This window comes from Berghia stephanieae, chromosome 4 (assembly GCF_034508935.2).
Source record: "Berghia stephanieae isolate SIO BIC M18660-M18661 chromosome 4, UCSD_Bste_1.3, whole genome shotgun sequence".
Classification (NCBI taxonomy): Eukaryota; Metazoa; Mollusca; class Gastropoda; order Nudibranchia; family Aeolidiidae; genus Berghia; species Berghia stephanieae.
The window spans coordinates 64,775,875-64,796,541 of NC_088363.1; the positions used below are offsets into that span (position 1 = coordinate 64,775,875).

Consider the following 20,667-nt stretch of genomic DNA (forward strand, 5'->3'; position numbering starts at 1 on the left):
ATACGATGATCGTGATGTGTGTTTCCATAGAATAGACACTCGTGCGATTTAAGGTTGAAGCAACGATCATGTACATACATAGTCTATGTGTCATTGTTGAGGCCAGATAGTATGAGTTATACTGAGGTTCCACGGCAAATGGCAAAGTTGGTAAGGCCAGGGCGTAAACCCACAAAAACGACAGCAATGCAACAAAACAAGTCATAATATATTGAAATCAATGTCTCTTTTTATTGCGATAAATGTTATTTCATATAATATCACACACACACACACACACACACACACACACACGTATATATAAATAGCAGTTACTTGAATCCGTGTTCATGGTTGAGTCCTTTTCCAAACCTGTAACAAATAATTAATCAAAAATGTTTTTTTTTAAAAAACATTAAATACAACAAAACAAACCAAAAAAATAACAACAAAAAAGAAATAAAGAAGGAGGGGAGTGAGGAAAAACCTGTGACAGGAAAATAATTTGAATATTAATTTCAAAAACATGATAAGTAACTCAACATGACAGTGAAAACATAGACATTATTTGTCTTTGTGAAATAAATTGAAGAGTCCAATACATATTTTTCAATATTATTCTCTTCTTCGAGCTTAACGCAGCAACAATTGCATTAAGCTTTCACAAAAAAAAAAAAAACAAACAAAGAAATTTTGCATTTACAACAAAAACGTTAAATGTGTAAATATTGCTCTCTAAAAAAGATATTTTGAACTAATGTTTATTTGTTTTTAGGTGTTTTACGGCGCTTTCGACACTATTTAGGTCATTTATGCGCCCGATTTTGAACTAAGATAATTAAAAGCCTGCCAGGACTGAGCCAGCAAAATAAAAAGTTGCAAGACAAAATCAGTCCATCTGTCAAAATCAAACCAAATGCAAAAATAACATATAATACCATAGTTATGTAATATGTAAGTTATCACTACTAGTAGGACTGTACCTACATCCTTATCATTAGATATAACTTTACTTTTTATAATTATATATATCTAATGAATTCTCCTTTCCAAAAGCAATTTTTAAGGCTGCAATCTTGATTGTACCAGTACATCAGAGACAAAATTTGGGTAAATGGAATTTCATACACCACTATGAGGAATTTCAATGCTGAAACAGGAATGTCTTCATACAAAATCGTATCTATTTAAGATGATAATTTGTAAGCACAGTGTCCAATATCATCCTAAATCCCTTTTTTTTCAAATTAAGTTAAGATCCAAAATGAGGTAGTGCCATATAAAATGTAAAAATGAATAATAGTAGTAGTTGTGACATGGGTGGTCATGATGATTCGGTGGTGAAAGTTGTAATTAGTGATGATAATTATGACATGGTGGTGGTGGCTGTAACAGTGTAACAGTGATGATATAGCGGTGGTGGTTGTACTCGAGGTGGTAGTGATGATGTGTTGACGGTGGTTTAGTAGTGGTGGTGTGAATATAATCATCATCATCATCATCATCACTACCACTACTTCCTACAACCTCATTCACCATGTCATCATCACTACCACCACCACATCATATTTATTACCACAACTACTATAACCACCACTATGATATCACCATTAAAACTACAAACACCACCATCATTACCACAACTTCTATAACCATCACCACCACATCATCATCCTCATCACTACCACCACTACACTATCACTACTACAACCGCTGCCACCACAACGTCATCACTACCACCACTGTTACAACCATCAGCACATCACCATTACAAGCACCACTACTAAAACCACCACCATATCGTCACTACCGCCACCTCTCCAAACACCACCATCACATCCTAACTCAATATCACCACAACTTGGCTACAACAAAAGGCTAGAAAGTATTTAGTTTATTCTTTACAAAGCAAGGTACTGTATCTTTGTTTTAAAAGTAAATTTAAAATGTCTTTGAAAAATAGGCTTTCAAAGTCGATCACTTTACCTTATTATAATCTTTCTAAACCAGACGGCTTCTAAAAAAAAATGACATGAAATTAGATGTGATGGTTGAGATAGAAATATGGGTAGGTGGAGAGAGAGAGAGAGAGAGAGAGAGAGAGAGAGAGAGAGAGAGAGAGAGAGAGAGAGAGAGAGGGGGAGATAGTGAGAGAGAGAGGGAGAGGAAAGAGTAAGAGAAGAGAGACAGAAGAGAAAGAAAGAGAGAGGGGGAAGAGAGAGGTGAGTGAGTGAGTGAGAGAGAGAGAGAGAGAGAAAGGAAGAGGGGGAAGCGAGAGGCTGAGAGAGAGAAACAGAGGAGAGAGAAAGAGAGAGAGGGGGAGAGTAAGAGTAGATGATTATATATATATATTGTGGCCAAATCCCCTTCCATTTCTATTAACTACTCATCCAAGACCTCGTAGTCTTGTGTTACTTTTAACATTTGACGCCAGCCTGTCTGTGCCAACGTTAACAAATGGGAGTGTCACCAAAATTCATCAACCTGAGCACAAGTGACAAAATTGACAGCTTCGCGGCATGGGCGCTTATCACAGGAAAATGTTTCAGACCACAAAATCAGGTCGGCAATTTACTAATCCTGCCAACAGAACTTTACATTGGCAGACTTTGACCCGTATAAACACCTGATAATTTGGTCATCAATATGGTCTCATTTTAATTTTCTATAAACCTCTAGAACAACTGTCCAAAAGCCGCAATATGTCATAACAACAATTTGATGAAAATAAGTCTGCTTACTTCAAAAGCTGCCCTATGAATGATTGTATGCCGACGAGACAAGATGTCTAAATTCTTTGAATAGCCTCCTCCTATTACAGTGGCCACAGGTATGCCACGGCCCTTCATCAGGTTCAAGACATATGAATCCCGCTGAAAAATGCCTGAGCATGGAGAAATATAATTCACAAAATCATAAAATAAATTAATAATAAGAGGAACCAAGGAAATCGTTATGAAATCCCGGGGAACAGAATTCACTTCAACAATATCATAACAACTTGTAAAAATACAAACAGAGTAGGCACATCCAAATGACAGTTGTTACTAGACAGCCAGAAACAAATCTTTCTAGTAACAGTCCCCTCCGGATAATCGCAAGTCCTTGAGATCAGCAAAAATGTTGCGATTAACCGAAGTTGAATTTCCAGTCCACTATTGCAACAGTTTACATATATATTGTGAACTCAAACCAGTTGTTGTAAACATTGTTCTTAGTCCACCACATCTGAGCAATGTGATTGAAATAAAAACCATATGGCAGCCCTGTATAGATTTTGTCATCAAAACAGCAGCTGTGATGCAAGTCGACAACCTATACAGATTTGATTCACTTTCACTCTTTTTCTTTCAACCTTTGCAAGAGTTTAAGATATTAACAATGATGAGAGACAATGAGCTCTCACCAAACTCATTGGTCACAATGTACTGTTGTCAATCCCAAAATAAAGGAGATCACTCAGTCTCTCTTTAAAACTGTCGTTGTCTATCTTTTGTAAAGACTATACCCACCACCTCGCCTCTTATTCAATTGCCACATCACAAACCCATACTGCAAAGCCCACCATCTTTTGTCTCTAATAAAGTGGTGACACACTACTGTAACATTAAATACTGCTCACACTCGATTCTTCAACTTGTCACAATTTCTTCCATGATGAAATTTAAACATGATATTTTATTTGATTGATTACTTGAATTAACCACTTTTTGAGGGCGAAAATTAGTTGCAATTAACCTAAGTTTCTTGCAATTAACCAGTGCTTTTATATAGAATTAAATCCATTGCTTGGGAAATGTTGCGAGTAACCGACAGTTGCGATTAACCGAGTTGCGATTATCCAGATAACAGGAATAACCAACCAAAGCCAAACACACGTCCGTAGAGCATCCCTTAATTTGACTATCTAAAACTATATTTAAAGTATTCTCATTTATCATTACATGTGTGTAGCAACAATCGCTGGTCAATTGAATCAAGCTCTTGTCTCAAAAGAATTCAGATAAGCTTCGTTTTGTTTGTTTTTAAGGGTTTTACGGCATTTGCAACACATTAAGGTCATAACAGCGCCATTAAAAAGGAAGAAAATGGGATAGTAAAAAGTTCTAGAATTACAATTAAAGCATCCAAGAATAAGGCAGACAAAGGGGAATTGGTTCAACTATCGAACAGATATAGATTCCAAGAGCACACTATCAGTGTAAATAGTTTTTGAGATCACCTAAAAGTCTCATCCAGACTCAAGCAAAGGTCCCCTCTAAGAGAAACACACTCAAATGTTTACAAATCATATATAATACACAAACAAAACATAATACAGTGCATAACAGAGAGATGATTTACAAGGAAAAAAAATATCATCTCCCAAAACTAATTCTACATTTGACTGTTTCCCTCCCAGCCAGGGTATCCGGCCAGGGCCAGGACAAAACCAAGTATGTAATCTCATTCCAAGACAAATGCAGAAAGCATGTTGGAAAACAGACATAGGGGGATAGAAGACATAGTATGTACCTCCCTGCCCACTATGGGAGGTCAGGAACCCCACCAAGAAATAAACTTCTATCAGCTGTCTGCTATCAAAAAATCTCAAATCATCAACCAATGAAATTGCAAAATAAAAAAATTGGACAGTTTGAATCATACGTCCTAATATTTTCTTTATCTGGTCAAAGGACATCTTGAGGAAAACAGGGTGGGGCTTAGTGACTTATTTGACAATAATAAAAGTAAGAGCACATGGGTGCATCGTATGATAAAATTCACACACGAACATGTATACGGTGACATGAGACTTGTGCGCTCACACAAAGCATTTAGTCAAAGATATGTATTATTAATACTATACAATATAATATTATATGGTCTTTAAGGAAAGTGAATCAATTTTGACGCCATTTATTGGTCAAACTCAGAAATGATGGACCCCTCTTAGCTCTTAATAAGAAAGAAAAAGACACACCCGTTCCATTGACATTGTACGGCTATGTGGTCTTGTGGTATGACACTCGTTTTCCGATCGGAAGGTCCTGGATTCGAGCCTCGCTCCACGCATAGATGAGTCCTTGGAAAAGACTCTTTACTCACATTCTCTCACCATACTCAGGTGTAAAATGAGTACCTGGCCGTCAACAGCACTGTCTCTGTCGGAAAAATGATATCACCTAACAGGCATCATGTCTCGTTATACATGTTATGTTTTGCTATGGGTCAGGGACCCTTTGTAAAGCACTTTGAGCACATTTTATGGATATTGCGCTATACAAAAGCTCTATTTTTATATAACCTCTATTGACATTCCATATGTAATTGGTTGAAAAAGCGAATGAGTTTTATTCAAGCAGAAAGTCAATGCTTGTTCTGAGTGTGCTGCTGAGAGTCACTTTTTAAAACTTGTGAATTATACATTTATGCTTAATCTTTGTAATAAACCAAAACAGGTTTATTTAGATAATGATTGTGGATTCTGAAACTGCCAAAAACTTAAATTCCATAATTTTGACCATTTCAACGATAAAACCTATTTTCTCCCCTTTTTAAAATCCGAACATAATCTCCCCTTTTTAAAATCCGAACATAATCTCCCCTTTTTAAAATCCGAACATAATCTCCCCTTTTTAAAATCCGAACATAATACTGCATCAAGCTGAGGGGACATATTTAGGTTCATATTAAGAAATTTTAGCTCAAGAAATGTTATCTCAACAAATTTTAGTTGAGGAGACAAATAATTCCAACTTTGTGGATATGAAAATTGACTTATAAAAGTCAGAGACAATAATAAAAGCTAGTAGTTATGTGAATGGTGAAATGATCTTCATACTGGTCCAAACTCCTCTCTCTCTCTCTCTCTCTCTCTCTCTCCCTCCCTCCCTCCCCCCTCCCTCCCTCCCTCCCTCCCTCCCTCCTCCCTCTCTCTCTCCTCTCTCTCTCTCTCTCTCTCTCTCTCTCTCTCTCTCTCTCTCTCTCTCTCTCTCTCTCTCTCTCTCTCTCCACCCACTTTTACTTTCTAAATTAAATTAAAAATTGAAGTAAGCAAGAAAGATAGTTCTCACCTTGATCAGTAAGATCTAGCCTCCCAAGTTCATCATGAACATGAACATCAACACCAGCATCATAAATGACTAGGTCAGGTTGGAATGTGTCCAATACCCAAGGAAGACAATCTTCTAATGTATTAAGATATTCACTATCCTGAAATTATTTTTAAATGCCATTCAGAATTGCATCTTTTTAAAGGAAGCATGAAAGGCAAATACATAAACAAAGGTAAATAAATCTATTTTGATTTTTCTTTTTTTTTTTAGAGGGGGAAAAGTAAGATGCTAATCCAAGTGATTGCTAAAAAGTATTTGCAATATTTTGACTTCCACAACTTAAGATGACTTGAAGTTGTAGGCTGCTATTGTTATGGTCTATTTTTCACATAATACAGGGTCCCCACCAAATCCTTGAAATGTTTGTCCAAGACCTCCAAAAAATTGTCAAGACCTACTTCTGCGAGGGGAGGATGACTCGCAGTGTTTGAAAGATTGGTCCCTAAAGAGCTAAATTTCACAAATAATTTATGTAATATCCAATTAAATGAGTAATACATATTCCTTAAATAATTCATAATAAAGACTTGGATTTGACAATAAACTCTCACATTAGAATATTTAGATAAACTACAAGCAACATCACCATTATCATCAATACAACACGTACTTTTACCGACACTGAGTCTTATGAAGTTGAACATGGTATTCTTGTAAGTAATGTTTTTAGCCTTCATATGGAGGTCATTGTCGATCTATCAATTGATTTAATTGTAGTTTTTCTTTTTACATACTGAACAATAAGTCTCCTTTACTTTGTGCTGCCATTGCATTGCAGCCAATTTGAAATACAAGCTTCTGTGAGCCAAGCTCTTAAAGAGTAACACAAGTCTGAGCTTGGCTTCTTCCTAAAACTGAGTGGCAAATCTACTGATTCTGATACTAATCCAGTCTACATCCTGTATCTTCTACCCACTGGAGCACACAAAGTTAGAGACACAAAATGTAAATAGCACTCCTAGCATAAGATCATAAAATTCAAACAGAAAATTTAAAATTCCGAAGGATCTGAATCTATGTGTACATAATGGCAGGTCTGATAACCTAACACATTGTTGTAATTGACAATATTTTTCATTGGTTTACTTTAGTTTTAATTAGAGTATTTCCATTATAATTACAACAATAAGAGGAGAGACCATAATAAGTTGGGTCAGCAGACTTACAAATTAGTCCATGTCAATCTGAATTCATGAACCAATAACAAGCATTGTCAACCATATCAAACACATTCACTATGATCTTCAATTGTACAGACTGGCAGCAATCAAAATAAGAGTTTTGGGAAAGCGAAAAAGAGCAGTACAAAGGAATAGTGATGTCAGGAATTGTAAGTCAGAGCTTGTTGGGGCAATGGGCGTGCACGCTACCAAAGCGGTGAAGCAAAGTGATAGGTAGCATAGAAACGAGAGAGGGGGAGAGAGAGAGAGAGAGAGAGAGAGAGAGAGAGAGAGAGAGAGAGAGAGAGAGAGAGAGAGAGAGAGAGAGAGAGAGAGAGAGAGAGAGAGAGAGAGAGAGAGAGAGAGAGAGAGAGAGAGAGAGAGAGAGAGAGAGAGAGAGAGAGAGAGAGAGAGAGAGAGAGAGAGAGAGAGAGAGAGAGAGAGAGAGAGAGAGAGAGAGAGAGAGAGAGAGAGAGAGAGAGAGAGAGAGAGAGAGAGAGAGAGAGAGAGAGAGAGAGAGAGAGAGAGAGAGAGAGAGAGAGAGAGAGAGAGAGAGAGAGAGAGAGAGAGAGAGAGAGAGAGAGAGAGAGAGAGAGAGAGAGAGAGAGAGAGAGAGAGAGAGAGAGAGAGAGAGAGAGAGAGAGAGAGAGAGAGAGAGAGAGAGAGAGAGAGAGAGAGAAGAGAGAGAGAGAGAGAGAGAGAGAGAGAGGAGAGAGAGAGAGAGAGAGAGAGAGAGAGAGAGAAGAGAAGAGAGAAGAAGAGAGAAAGAGAGAGAGAGAGAGAGAGGAGTTCAGTAAACGATGTAACTATTGTACTAGCTATGTTTCAGTATTATCATCGGCGGTTTTACATTTTCCGTAATTTTTTTATTTAATTTAGGCCCTTTTTTTTCCATACCGACAAATAATTTCTTTACACCTCTGAAGTAGATAATAATGGATTGTCTGATTTCAGCCAATTGCCTGAGGATATACAGGCCTGAATAGATAGCATTTATGCCTCACGTCCCTTAGTCCCAGATTACTGATAACTAATGTCCATCTCTCGTGATCCCATTTTCACTCCCCAGCTGTGTCCATCTTTCATAGTTCCGGTTCACTCTCCATTGGTGTCCACCTCCCACAGTCCCAGGTTAACTCCTCATTGGAGTCCATATCCGGTGGTCCCGTGTTCACTCTCCAGCTGCATCCACCCCTCATAGGCTCAGGTATAATCTGCACTGGTGTCCACCTCTCATTAGCCCTGCATTCACTCTCCAGTGGTGTCCACCTCCCATAGTCCCAGGTTCACTCCTCACTGGTGTCCACCTTCTATAGTCCCAGGTTAACTCCTCATTGGAGTCCATATCCCATGGTCCTGTGTTCACTTCCCAGCGATGTCCACCTTCCATAGTCCTGGGTTCACACCCCACTAGTGTCCACCTTCCATAGACCCGGTTGACTCCCCACTTGTTTCTACATCTTGCACCTCTCCAGTTCATTTCCCATCGGTGTCACCATCCCATTGCCCCAGGTCTACTCCCCACTGGTGTTCACATCTCACTTTGATGTTGTTGTAGTGAAACAACACGAGGGCCACGCCTCTTTATCCTCTGATCAGAAAATGGGCAAACTATTGCAGTACAGCAGTTAGAAACTGAGAAATTGTTTCACTTGTTAGGTAAAAAATTGCCTTCCAAAATAAAAACATTTCAACAAATTGATTTCTTGTAATAGTCTCCCTTGGAATCACACCATCTAGTGGACAAGAAAAAAAAATTACATATTCACAAGGTGAGACACCTTTACTTCCGACAAGCACCCTTCCACTTGTGACATGCTACAGAAGCATTAGGGTACAGCATGGCTCAGTGGTACGGTCTTTGCTTCATACCCGAAAGGAACTGAGTTTGACCACCTGCCGATGCACTGTGTGGCCTTGAGCAAGTCACCTCGCCCTAGCTCAATTTGAAGTGATCCACTGCGGCTGATGCCTGGGTTATTCCAGTCTTCCCTTGGAATGGACCCTAGAGACAAATTGGGCTGAATGAATAAAGAGAAGGGAAGGGAATTTTAGTGCCAAAAAAAAAAGACTCATGGACTGGTGAAACAGTTTGATTCCAAAAATCAAGCATTTGTCACACTTTTCCCCGACCTGATTGCAAAATCCGAGACCATCTTTTTCTCCCAACCGTATTTTCATGAATTTTTCACCAAAATAAAATTCCTGACTTTTTCCAGACTTTTCAAGAATTCCCGACATGGTGAGAAGTAATAATGTGAGATAGTTGGATTATATTGGATTTTGAAAAATAAAATTATTGGCAGTGCACAGTAGCAAGCACTAAATAACTGAACAGAGAAGACATTGACATCAATAAAAGGCAACGCAAACAACTCACCTACCCCTACATGGTCTGACAATCCAATGTCTAAATCACTGGATTGTTTTTTGAATGGAAAATTACTCTGACAGTGCACCGAAAGAGTAAATACTTTGTGGTTATTCTCCATGATAGCAGCTGTTCCGTCACCCTGAAAAAACATTACATATAATTAAAAGACTCCACATGCATCATATTTTTTTCAAATATATAATTTCTATAAATTCTTCTTTATCATTAAATTGGTTTAGTTTTTCAGCATTGAGTTTTATCAATTGTGATAATATAATCAATGACATTAATAAATGGATTTTTTTAAAATTAAAAGCATTATAGAGCTACTCTGTTTCATACATTCTTAACTCTTTAATCAACTTTGACTTCCATACGCTTCATAATATTTTGTTTCCAATAAATAAAGTAGCCAATTCTGAGGCAAATTTGACAAAATAAAATAATAGGACCTACTTGATGAACATCTAAGTCGACAATGAGAACTTTGTCAACAGCCTGATTATAAATCATGGAGGCAGCAGCAATAGACATGTCATTAATGAGGCAGTAACCTGACCCATGTGACCGAAATGCATGATGTGTGCCACCTCCAGAGCTACAAGCAATCCCACGCTCCAAAGCCAGTTGACATGCCAGCAAAGTCCCACCTAGAGATAAATTTTATAAAGATAAAAGGGAATATAGCTGCCTTCAATTTAAATCAATTGTAAGCAAGATTCTATTTTACTCTAATATACTCTAATTTACTTTTACTCTGATATCATATCTTACTGCTTTCACTAAGAGAGCAGTATCTACTCCTTCGGTGCACTTCAAACAAGATATGTGTGCGACTGTTGTAGTGATTTTGTAGTCGAATGAATGAACATGTGTGATACTAATAAAAAAAAAACAATTGTAAAGCACCTCTGAGCACTATATCAAATAATAACTATAATATTAATAATAATAATAATAATGATAATAAATAATAATAATAATAATAATAATAATAATAATGATAATAATAATAATAATAATAATAATAATAAAATAATAATAATAATAATAATAATAATAATAATAATAATAATAATAATAATAATATAACAGTAATTTGATTTGAGCTTTATTGATTCGGGAAAAGGTAAAAACGGGTCCAGCAAGTTCAACGTGCCTTGGCTTTTACCTACTTGTTGAAATGCAAAAGGTTGGTATAAATTTTCTTTTGATAAAAAAAAAAAAAACCCCAAAAAAAACCAGATATATGGGCAAAAGACTTTGAGTGTAGGACTCTAACTGGAGAGGAAAACACACAAAAACAGACAAAATAAACATTCATAATAACTGTTTAATTTGGAAGACCATTATTGCATTATGAAATTGATGTACAACTATTGCTTTTCAAACTGGTTTATAGTGAGAATGAACATACTCAAATGTAGCAACTATTTCATTAAAAATGTTGGAAGAATAAGCAGAAAACCTTAAAATGTATTTTCCTTACATTACCTGTATTTCTTAAATGATTAAAATGTCTTTACCTGCTTCATACCTGCATCTGGACACAATACCTGTTGACCAACGGAAGCCACTTATCCTTTGTTCATAATCACTGGTTTGTCCTGTAAAAAATCTGGGGAGAAAATTCTTTCAAATAGTTTTAACTTTTTAAATTGTCTAAAAGTACTCCTAATATTTATCTTATCTTCAGAATAAGGTACTCATTCACATCTGAGTCGAGTGAGCAAATAATAATAATAATAATAATAATAATAATAATAATAATAATAATAATAATAATAATTAATAATAATAATTATTATTATTATTATTATTATCATTATTATTATTATTATTATTATTATTATTATTATAACCGCATTTCTATGCCTTGGCCTCAAAACGCTTTACATAGATCAATAGTATTCAGCTTTCATAATGTAGATCATGAATACCCGTGGTTAAAGGGACTAAAACCGGAATGCCCGAAACACATTGACAGAAATACCGGTTGCTTACTCAGTAGGTAATACATAAATAAATTTGAAAAAAGTCTAAGTTTTTCGTATAGTGCAACAACACACAAGACGAGACGTGACGCTTGTAAAGTGCTCTTGTTGTTACCAAACAAAATATTTTACAGGCCTTTCCATTTTCACCTTTTTGTTGGTATTTTTACCACCACAGGCTTCAGGCAGCCCCTACTGCTCTCAAGTATAACAATATGTGATTTTTTAAAAAGACAACACTGTTTCAGGCTAGTTACTCATTTTACACCTAATTACAGCCCAAAGCAGAACTCAATCCTACAGTTCAGAAGTAGAGTTCATATCACAAGGCCACGGTACCAAACATAAAATATTTGATTGTAAACAAAAAATAAGATTCCATTTCAGTAGTACAATGACAAAAGTGTTAAACAACACAAACCTATGAATATATTCAGGATCGTGGACTAATTCACAAAGATCATGTGTGATTTCCTCTGGTTCCACAACTTGTTCCTTGTCAATGACTTTGTCTAGGTGTAAACACTGTATAACACCATGAAACTTGAGCATGCAAAAACGATGTTCCACTGGAAACTTACACACATATTTGTCATGGTGTACAATAGGAACACGAGTGGATTTGAAATCCTTGACCTGTGGGGGATGGAGAAAACAAATCAGGAGAAATGGCCTACAAAGGCAGAGCAACATAGTCAAAACTAGGTTGAAAGTACTCTTCGTTTAAAAGTTTCACTGAACTGACAAGCTGAAAATGTAAATTAAGGATATAGCTCTTTGCATTATTAAAACAGTGGTTCCTGTTAATCGCAGGAAAGGTCAACTAAATGCAATTGTCAAAGGAAACTATGTCGAATGTGTATCACTAATTCCCATTATGTAACATAGGTCAGTTTATGTAATAAAGTTTCTGTGTTAAACATTCATCTCTTTTTTAACCAATGTTAATTGGTCCTTAATTGGAAAAGCATTTTGGAATACAATTTTTAAAATGGATTTCATATTAAGGCTTCTATGATGCTTGCAACACATATAAGTCATTTCAGTACCAGTAAAAGTGAAGAAAATGGGATAGAGTAAAAAAAATTCTACATTTAGAATTAAAGGCACACAAGAAAAAGTTAGACAAAGGGGACTGGTTCAAATAGATTCCGAGAGCACACTATCACAGTATAGGCCTACTTAGTTTGAGATCACCTAGTAGTGTCATCCAGACACAAGCACAGAATCTCATTAAGGAAATACACCTAAAAGCTTACAAAACATATTCAAAACAAAAATAAAAACAGAGAGATGATTTACAAGGAAAAAATATCATCTCCCAAAACAATAAATATATATTTGATTGTTTCTCTCTCAGCTAAGGATTCCGGCCAGGGTCAGAACAAAACGTAATCTCATTCCAAGACAGAGACAGAAAGCATCCTGGGAAACAGGATAAAAGACACAAGAAATGAAGTGAGTAGGAAAGTGCCAGAAGACTTGTCTTCTGATGTTACAGATTAATTGATGTTACAGACTTAAAGGGAAGAAGAAGGAGACTTCAGTGGAATGAAGTCCAAAATGCCTAGATATCTAGCAAAACTATAGTTATCAAATTGTTATTTTAATGAAGCGTCAAGGGAGACCACAATCATAGTGGTGGGAGACCACAATTTTGATCGTCATAATTCAAATGGCTTGTCTGGGATAGCTCAACCACGATTTTGGCCTCCCAATCCCAATCCCTTAAAATACGCCTCCAATCACAGATACTAAAATATCTTCATTTCTTTATATTATTGCAATGTTGTCGCAATAAAATTGGTTGAAATGTGGACAAATCTGTATAAAAATATATAAAAATTAATAAACTGTTTTATGGATATTGTGGGTTAAAATCCCACAGCCGCTAATTTTTATTTTTAAAACTTGATTTCTATAGGATTGTATCATGTAGCATAAGTTAATTTTCCCCCTCCCCTCTTTTTTTTTCAAAAGTATTTTTTAGTTAACATTACAAAATGTCAACAAAAATTATTTTTTTAAACCTAACACCCGAAAACAAAATATAAAAATAAAAAGCGAGAGAAAAAAAATCGCACAAGGTTCTTGGTTTGGTGTAATTCATTATACAGATTTTTAAAAGCATACTAAATATTCCGATGCAAAAATGTAAAAAAATAAATTAATTAAAAATAAATTTACAAATTATTTTTTTTTAAATAAAACAAAGCATAACAAAAAAAAAGAGGAAGAAAAAAAAACAGAAACAGACAAGTAATTGAAATAGTAAATTTTAGAATTTAAAAAATAAACTTCCTTTTGTTGTATGGCCAATAATTTGCCTCTGAGGCACTGAACGCCTATTATTAGGCTGTGTGTATAGATCGCCAAATAGCACCCTAGAGAACAATAACCTCATAATTGAAGACCTAAAAATAGTGTGTAATAGTCAGTTCCAGAACAAAAACTTTACCCACATGCTCATCTGCGGTGATTTTAACCTTCCGGGTATCAAATGGGAGGACAACAGCACAGATGAGGGAAAAACAGAGAAAGCTTTCATGGAATGTTTCAGAGATTGTTTCCTGCACCAACATGTCAATGAACCAACCTACCACCAAGGAAAACAAACCCCAAACATATTAGATCTTATCTTTACTAATGAAGAAGACATGATTGAAGAGATTAGTATCGAGGCACCTCTTGGTAAAAGCCATCATGCTTTGCTGACTTTCGATTTGAAATGCTACAAACCCTCTGTGAAAACCAATCCACCACGGTTCATCAATAGAACAGACATGGATAGAAATAAGCAAGAGGATCAAAACTACAATGGACTCCCATATCCCAAAGACCAAAGCAGGTAACAAAATCAACAAACCTAAGTGGGTAAATGAAGAAGAATTGGAAAAAGTGAGACTAAAATGGTCTACTTACAAGAAGTATATGCAAACACAAAGGCTTTCTTTCACTATGCTAACAGCAAACTTAAATCAAAATGCGGCATCGCAGACCTAACCAACCACGATGGCTCAGTGGCGAGTACCGACAAGGAGAAAGCAGAAACGTTTTGCTCTGTCTTTACCAAAGAAACCATTGACAAAATATCGGAAGTCAGCAACAAAGCAAAAAACATAAAAAGTCTCAGCGTTATTGAAATTGAACCTGATGATATTGTCAAAAAATTATCTAAACTTAACCCGAGCAAAGCATGTGGCCCAGATTGCATTCCACCCGCGATACTAAAGCAATGCGAAGAGGAACTAGCACTCCCACTCGCAATACTCATGAATCAATGATAAAAGAAGGATCCATACCATCTGAGTGGAAGCTAGCAAATTTGACTCCAATATTCAAATAGGGAAAGAAGACATGCTCAGGCAACTATAGTCCAGTGAGCCTCACAAGTGTAATTTGTAAGACGATGGAATCCATCACTCGAAACCACCTCCTCCAACAATTTGAAGAAAACCAGCTACTTAGTGACTGCCAGCATGGTTTTGTCAGAGGCAGAAGCTGCTCCACAAACCTACTTTCAGTACTTGAAACATGGATGTAGATTTTAGATGAAGAAGGCTTCATTGACACAATATACTTGGAATTTGCTAAGGCTTTTGATACAGTGCCACATGAGCGACTGCTTCAAAAATTGCAAGGATATGGCATTGAGGGACATCTATTGTCATGGGTAAGAGATTTCCTATCTGGAAGGAAACAAAGGGTGGTGGTAAATGGAGAGGAGTCACAATGGGGTGATGTGTTGTCAGGTATTCCACAAGGAAGTGTGCTTGGTCCGCTATTATTCGTATGTTTTGTAAACGACCTTCCTGATGATGTCAAATCAGCCACCTTGCAATTCGCCGATGATACGAAGATTTTTGCCAATGTCCCGGACAAGTCATGTACCCTACAGGCTGACTAGATAGGTTACAACAATGGTCTGACTCCTGGCAGCTGAAGTTCAATGCAGAAAAGTGTAAGGTCATGCACATAGGAAAAAATATGGACCATGCAAACTATACTATGATATCCAAGGGTGTACAGATTTCTTTGGAATCAATACAATTGGAAAAGGATCTTGGTGTTAATATAGACGAAAACCTCAACTTCAAGCAGCACATCTACATTCAAGTTGAAAAAGCAAATAAGCTACTGGCACTCCTCAGAAGGGGATTTACCACTCTGGACAACTCTTCACTAAGCGCCTTATACAAATCAATCATCCGACCCCATCTTGAATATGGTAATGTGGCCTGGCACCCTAGACTCAAAGAAACAGAAGAACTGCTAGAATCAGTACAGAGTAGAATGTCTAGACTCATCCCTGGGCTACAAAAGCTGGACTATATTGAATGCTTGAAGAAACTCAACCTGCCCTCCCTTTACTATCGAAGAGCAAGAGGGGACATGATTGAGTGCTACAAGTACTTGACAGGAAATTATAGAGTGTCAAGTGAATTGCTTTACCGGACTGAGACAACAATGACAAGAGGACATAGCCTGAAGTTGAAGAAGCCATCTGTAAAGACCTCTGTGAGACAAAACTTCTTCAGTGTGAGAGTAGTAAATTCATGGAACTCGCTACCAGAAGATGTCTCAGCCCCAACCTTAAACTCCTTCAAGAATAGGTAAGACAGAGTATGGAGTCAACACAGGTACATCTTGTCATCAGACTGGTTCAAAACCCCGCCACAAGCACCGCGCAACAATATCAAACCCAGTGTGAAAACGTAGTAAATGAAGAAAAAAAAAAACTACGATAGCAACGACCGGCTGAAAGGCGACTAGCCTGACTACAGCTGTACAGTAAAAGTAAAAAGTAAAAGTAAGTAGTAAGTATGTCATGATAGCAACCTAGTGATAAATCATTATGCCAAGAAGTTGAAGATGTCCAAAGACGGGCCACAAAATTATTGTCTTCACTTAAAGACCTGCCATACTCAGAATGTCTGAAGAAACTCAAACTTCAAAAGTCTTGAACATAGGAGAAAAAGGGGTGACATGATCAAATTATTTAAGTTTGTGCACGGTATATACACCTGCAAGAGACCAACATTTCAGCTCAACAACCAAAGCTCTACCAGGGGATGCTCAATGAAACAGAATTCGGACAAGAAGCTTTTCAGTTAGAACAATTCATACATAGCATGATTTGCCAGAGAGAGAGAGAGTTGTGAATGCTGAAAGTGTAAACGCCTTCAAAGCTGAGTTGGACAGATTCTGGAAGGATGTGCCAACAATTTAGGATCCGCAGTGCTACCACATAGACTAAATTCATGAGAGAAAGATGAATTGGCAAACCGAAAACTTTGCCTGAACCATCTACATCAATTCAATTCAATATGAAATTGCTACATAATATGAAATTGTAGTTGTAGTCTCCGTGATTAAGTGGAAAGCCGTTTGTTTAAGACATTGGGGGAGGCTAAAACTAAAATGGTGGTCTCCCTATCCTATACAACAGGCCATTTAAAATATGAATATCAAAATTGTAGTCTCCCAACTCCCAAGCAAAAACTGGCCTATTTGAGTTTGGCTAGGGAGACCCATATTCTCATCTCCCTGTCCCTAGCCAAAAGTCAAAAGGCTGATATTTGCTAGGTCTCCTTTGCCTCAATAGGACACTGGATAAACATAAAAATTCTCTTAGCTCACTTTCTGTGAATTCACTTGAAACAGATGAGAGAGTCCAGGTTTCTTTGGCACTTCAGATTCAGTTGGACTTGGACTGGTGTGCGACGAAATGTGTTGACAAGCCTTGTCACAAGGGAATTCAGATAATGAAGATAATGAAAACCATCTATTAATTTTCGCCGAGCGTTCTGCTGTACAATGTCTCATAATAGTATACACTCTTTTACGGCATGATATACTTGGCATCTTAGAGCTACTTTAAAACATACGCTTATTAATTATAAAATTAATATACTGTGGGAACGTATTTATTGTGTTTCAATGTGTTCCAGTATGTTGTTATTTGGCTATTGAGTAACTGTAACTGTAACCTTGGGTGTCACTGTGAGTTCCATTCACTGTTGTGTGTTGTTTCTTCCTGTGAGTCTGTGATGTCACAATGGGTATAAAAACGGGGTTGCCTTCATTTTCCAAGCTCTTCTCATTACGATATTGATAATGGATTGTTGATTGAAATTAGTCAAGTGTTGACTCTTTTTATTACCGGACGCCCGAACATACCCAGACTATTCGCGTGATGCCTTGATACATGGCATTTTTTAACGTAGTGTTTTTATGCACCTCCATTGACGGTGTATCTTAACGGATCGTTTTTATATACCTCTGTCACGCATACGCATCCCACCCAATTACATCAGCGATATTGTGTTTCTGTATTTGGACATGGCGAAAGTTAAATTGTTACATCTGTAATATGTCTTTGTTAATAAATTTATATGAAAATAAAAATAATTTTAAAAATCGAAACATAAAACCAGAAAATAGAAGTTGCATTGAAGGTAAAATAATGTTTTAGAAAGGGAACTGTGTTTTCAGTCCACCAGTGGACTGAAAACACAGCTGTGTATTCAGTCCACCGGAAATAAAAATATTTAAAACGGACCAATTCTCGATAATGACGACATTGATACTGAGCCTATTGTAAGGTAGTCATCATAAGTGGATAGGCATAACATTTATGGCAATTTGACGGCTTAATAATATCATTTACAGCGTTTTATTTACTCTCGGAAAGTCTTGAGTGAGAGTTGTTCGAAATCGGGAGCCTGAAATAGATCTCAATTCTCGATACCATGGTTGCCAGATAGCCATTGGTCTGGCCAATTTGGCCAAAATTGACCACACAGAGAATAATGTTTCTATAAGTAATCTAAAATTGACATTTATATCTATTTTTAATGTTTCCTTGTCCGTTATAATTTTTATGATTACCAAAACCGATGAGTTTCCCAAGTAGATCATAGTTTTAGTATTGTTTGCCCACGTAAAGTTCTATTTGGTCACTTTTCACATCGATCACTGGCCTCGGGCACGCCTGTGTACTCCCTTGGCAAAAAAAATTCTTAATTTTCAAGTTCAACACGTTGACACCATTCCTGGTGACTCGAGAAGTTTGATCGACTTTTAATTTTGTAAAAAGATGATTTACTTTTACTCACTTTTAAGATTATTATTTTAATTTAGAACACAGTGAGGCGTCAAAATGTATTGCCTTGTGTATTTCTTGTATGTAACAATAAGAATCCGGAGAAAAACGAACAAACAAAACAAAAACCAACGAAAAAAAAAAGATAAAAGAAAAATAGAGAACATCTTTATAGTTATAGGGTCTTGAATGTGTTTAAGTAAGCGTCAGAGAGAAAAGGGGGGTGGGGGTGGGAGAGATTGGAGATAGAGTATAGATAAATAGATAGATAGATAGAGAGAGAGAGAGAGAGAGAGAGAGAGAGAGAGAGAAAGAGAGAGAAGGACTGCTTTGTAGCTACTTGTACTCGATTTTTATTTTTTATTTTGGTTCCTATCCTTATTTATAAGTTTACAGCTTGGGACACTTTTGGTGATGACAATATCGACGTGAGCAGCAAGGAAGATGACTCTACATTCTTTTAAGGAATCTTTTGTTTTTAAAGGTTTCATGGCGCTTATAAAACATTGAGGTCATTTTAGGGCTAGTAGAAAGGAAAAAATGGGATGCCAGTCAAAACAAATTACAGTTTTAGAAGACATGATAGACGATGAACAATAGACCAGCCCTACAATTCAAAGGACAAGGGATGATTTTGAAAGAAAAGGATCTTGGAATAAGACAAAGTCAAGACTGCCCGGGGGGGGGGGGGGGGAGGGGGAAGGCCTCGAAGCACAGCCGTACTCGAGGCCAGTGATCGATGTGAAAAGTGGCCAAATAGAACCTTACTTGGGCAAGCAATACTAATACTCTGATCTCCTTGGAAAATTCATCGGTTTTGATAATCACAAAAAAAATTCTAAAGGACTAGGAAAAATTAAAAATAGATGTAAATGTTAATTTTAAATTAATTGTAGAAACATTATTCTCTGTGTGGTCAATTTTGGCCAAATTGGCCAGGCCAATAGCTATCTCGCAGCCACTGTAAGAATCTCGTCAATGTTTGATAAATCGGTTTCGAGAATTGAGATCTATTTCAGGCACCCGGTTTCGAACAACTCTCAATCAAGATTTCCTGAGAGTAAATAAAACACTGTAAATGATATTATTCAGCCGTTGAATTGCTATAAATTTTATGCCTGTCCATTTCTGATGATGCCTATAATAGGCTCAGTATCAAAGTTGTCACGATCGATTAAGGTAAGTATAGACGATAATTGGTCCTTTTAAAATATTTTTATTTCCGGTGGACTGAATACACAGCTGTGTTTTCAGTCCACTGGTGGACTGAAAACACAGTTGCTTTAGAAAGACCTTATTAAATGTGATCAACAGTCAGGTGGCTCCGTAGCGCAGTGGACAAGTAACGGGTTCGATTCTCATAGACAAATTTTTTTTTTAATTCACTTTATTTTTGCTTGCTTTTTTTCATTTCTTTTTTTTTTTTTTTACAAAAACGTTTTATCATGTTTTTTAAAAACTTCGATTTTAATTTTCTAAATTTATTTATTTATTATTTTAAAATTATTGTTATTATTCTTTAATTTATTCATTGTATAATAAACGTACATCGGTAATCACTAAGCTGCGTGCTAAACTACAATCTAAAACTATTTAAACCTCATGGACGTATGCAGCAACATATTCTTTAATTTACCATCACCGCCAACGGAGTTGCATAAAAACGGTGCGTTTTTGTACACCTCCAACTCCAATGGAGGTGCATAAAAATGTCACTTTTTTTAACCACCCATATATGTCCTTTACATATATGAAGAACGCCCACTTCGGTGGAGACTTTTTCTATATTATTTCCTATAATTTACCTATCGTGAACTAGATAGATGGAGAAATCCGTTAACGACAATACCTAGCTGCTATGCACAAACGAGCATTCAACATAATTTGTTATTGTTTGGTAGTGCTGGGCGGATACCCGGGTACCCGCGGGTACCCGCGGGTAATAAAGTTTAACCGG

At 36.6% G+C, this 20,667-nt stretch overlaps 1 protein-coding gene across 5 annotated transcripts; it reads right to left on the bottom strand.

Moving 5' to 3' along the window:
- Positions 1–209: 209 nt before the first annotated feature.
- Positions 210–20,628, bottom strand: LOC144971023 (uncharacterized protein SYNPCC7002_A1628-like). Of its 5 annotated transcripts, none has more exons than XM_078911329.1 (9): positions 20,560–20,628; positions 17,246–17,650; positions 12,027–12,241; positions 11,138–11,229; positions 10,068–10,261; positions 9,622–9,750; positions 6,036–6,174; positions 2,721–2,863; positions 210–351 (listed from the first exon to the last, which is right to left on the bottom strand). In XM_078911329.1, the coding sequence occupies exons 2-9, from the start codon at positions 17,468–17,470 to the stop codon at positions 328–330; spliced, it is 1,161 nt and encodes a 386-aa protein (XP_078767455.1). In that variant the 5' UTR covers positions 17,471–17,650; positions 20,560–20,628; the 3' UTR covers positions 210–327. The 5 variants fall into 5 exon arrangements, with proteins under 5 accessions (XP_078767455.1, XP_078767452.1, XP_078767453.1 ...); XM_078911326.1 differs by having other exon boundaries at positions 216–351; positions 20,516–20,618; XM_078911327.1 differs by having other exon boundaries at positions 216–351; positions 17,246–17,701; positions 20,516–20,595.
- Between the last annotated feature and the right edge of the window lie 39 nt (positions 20,629–20,667).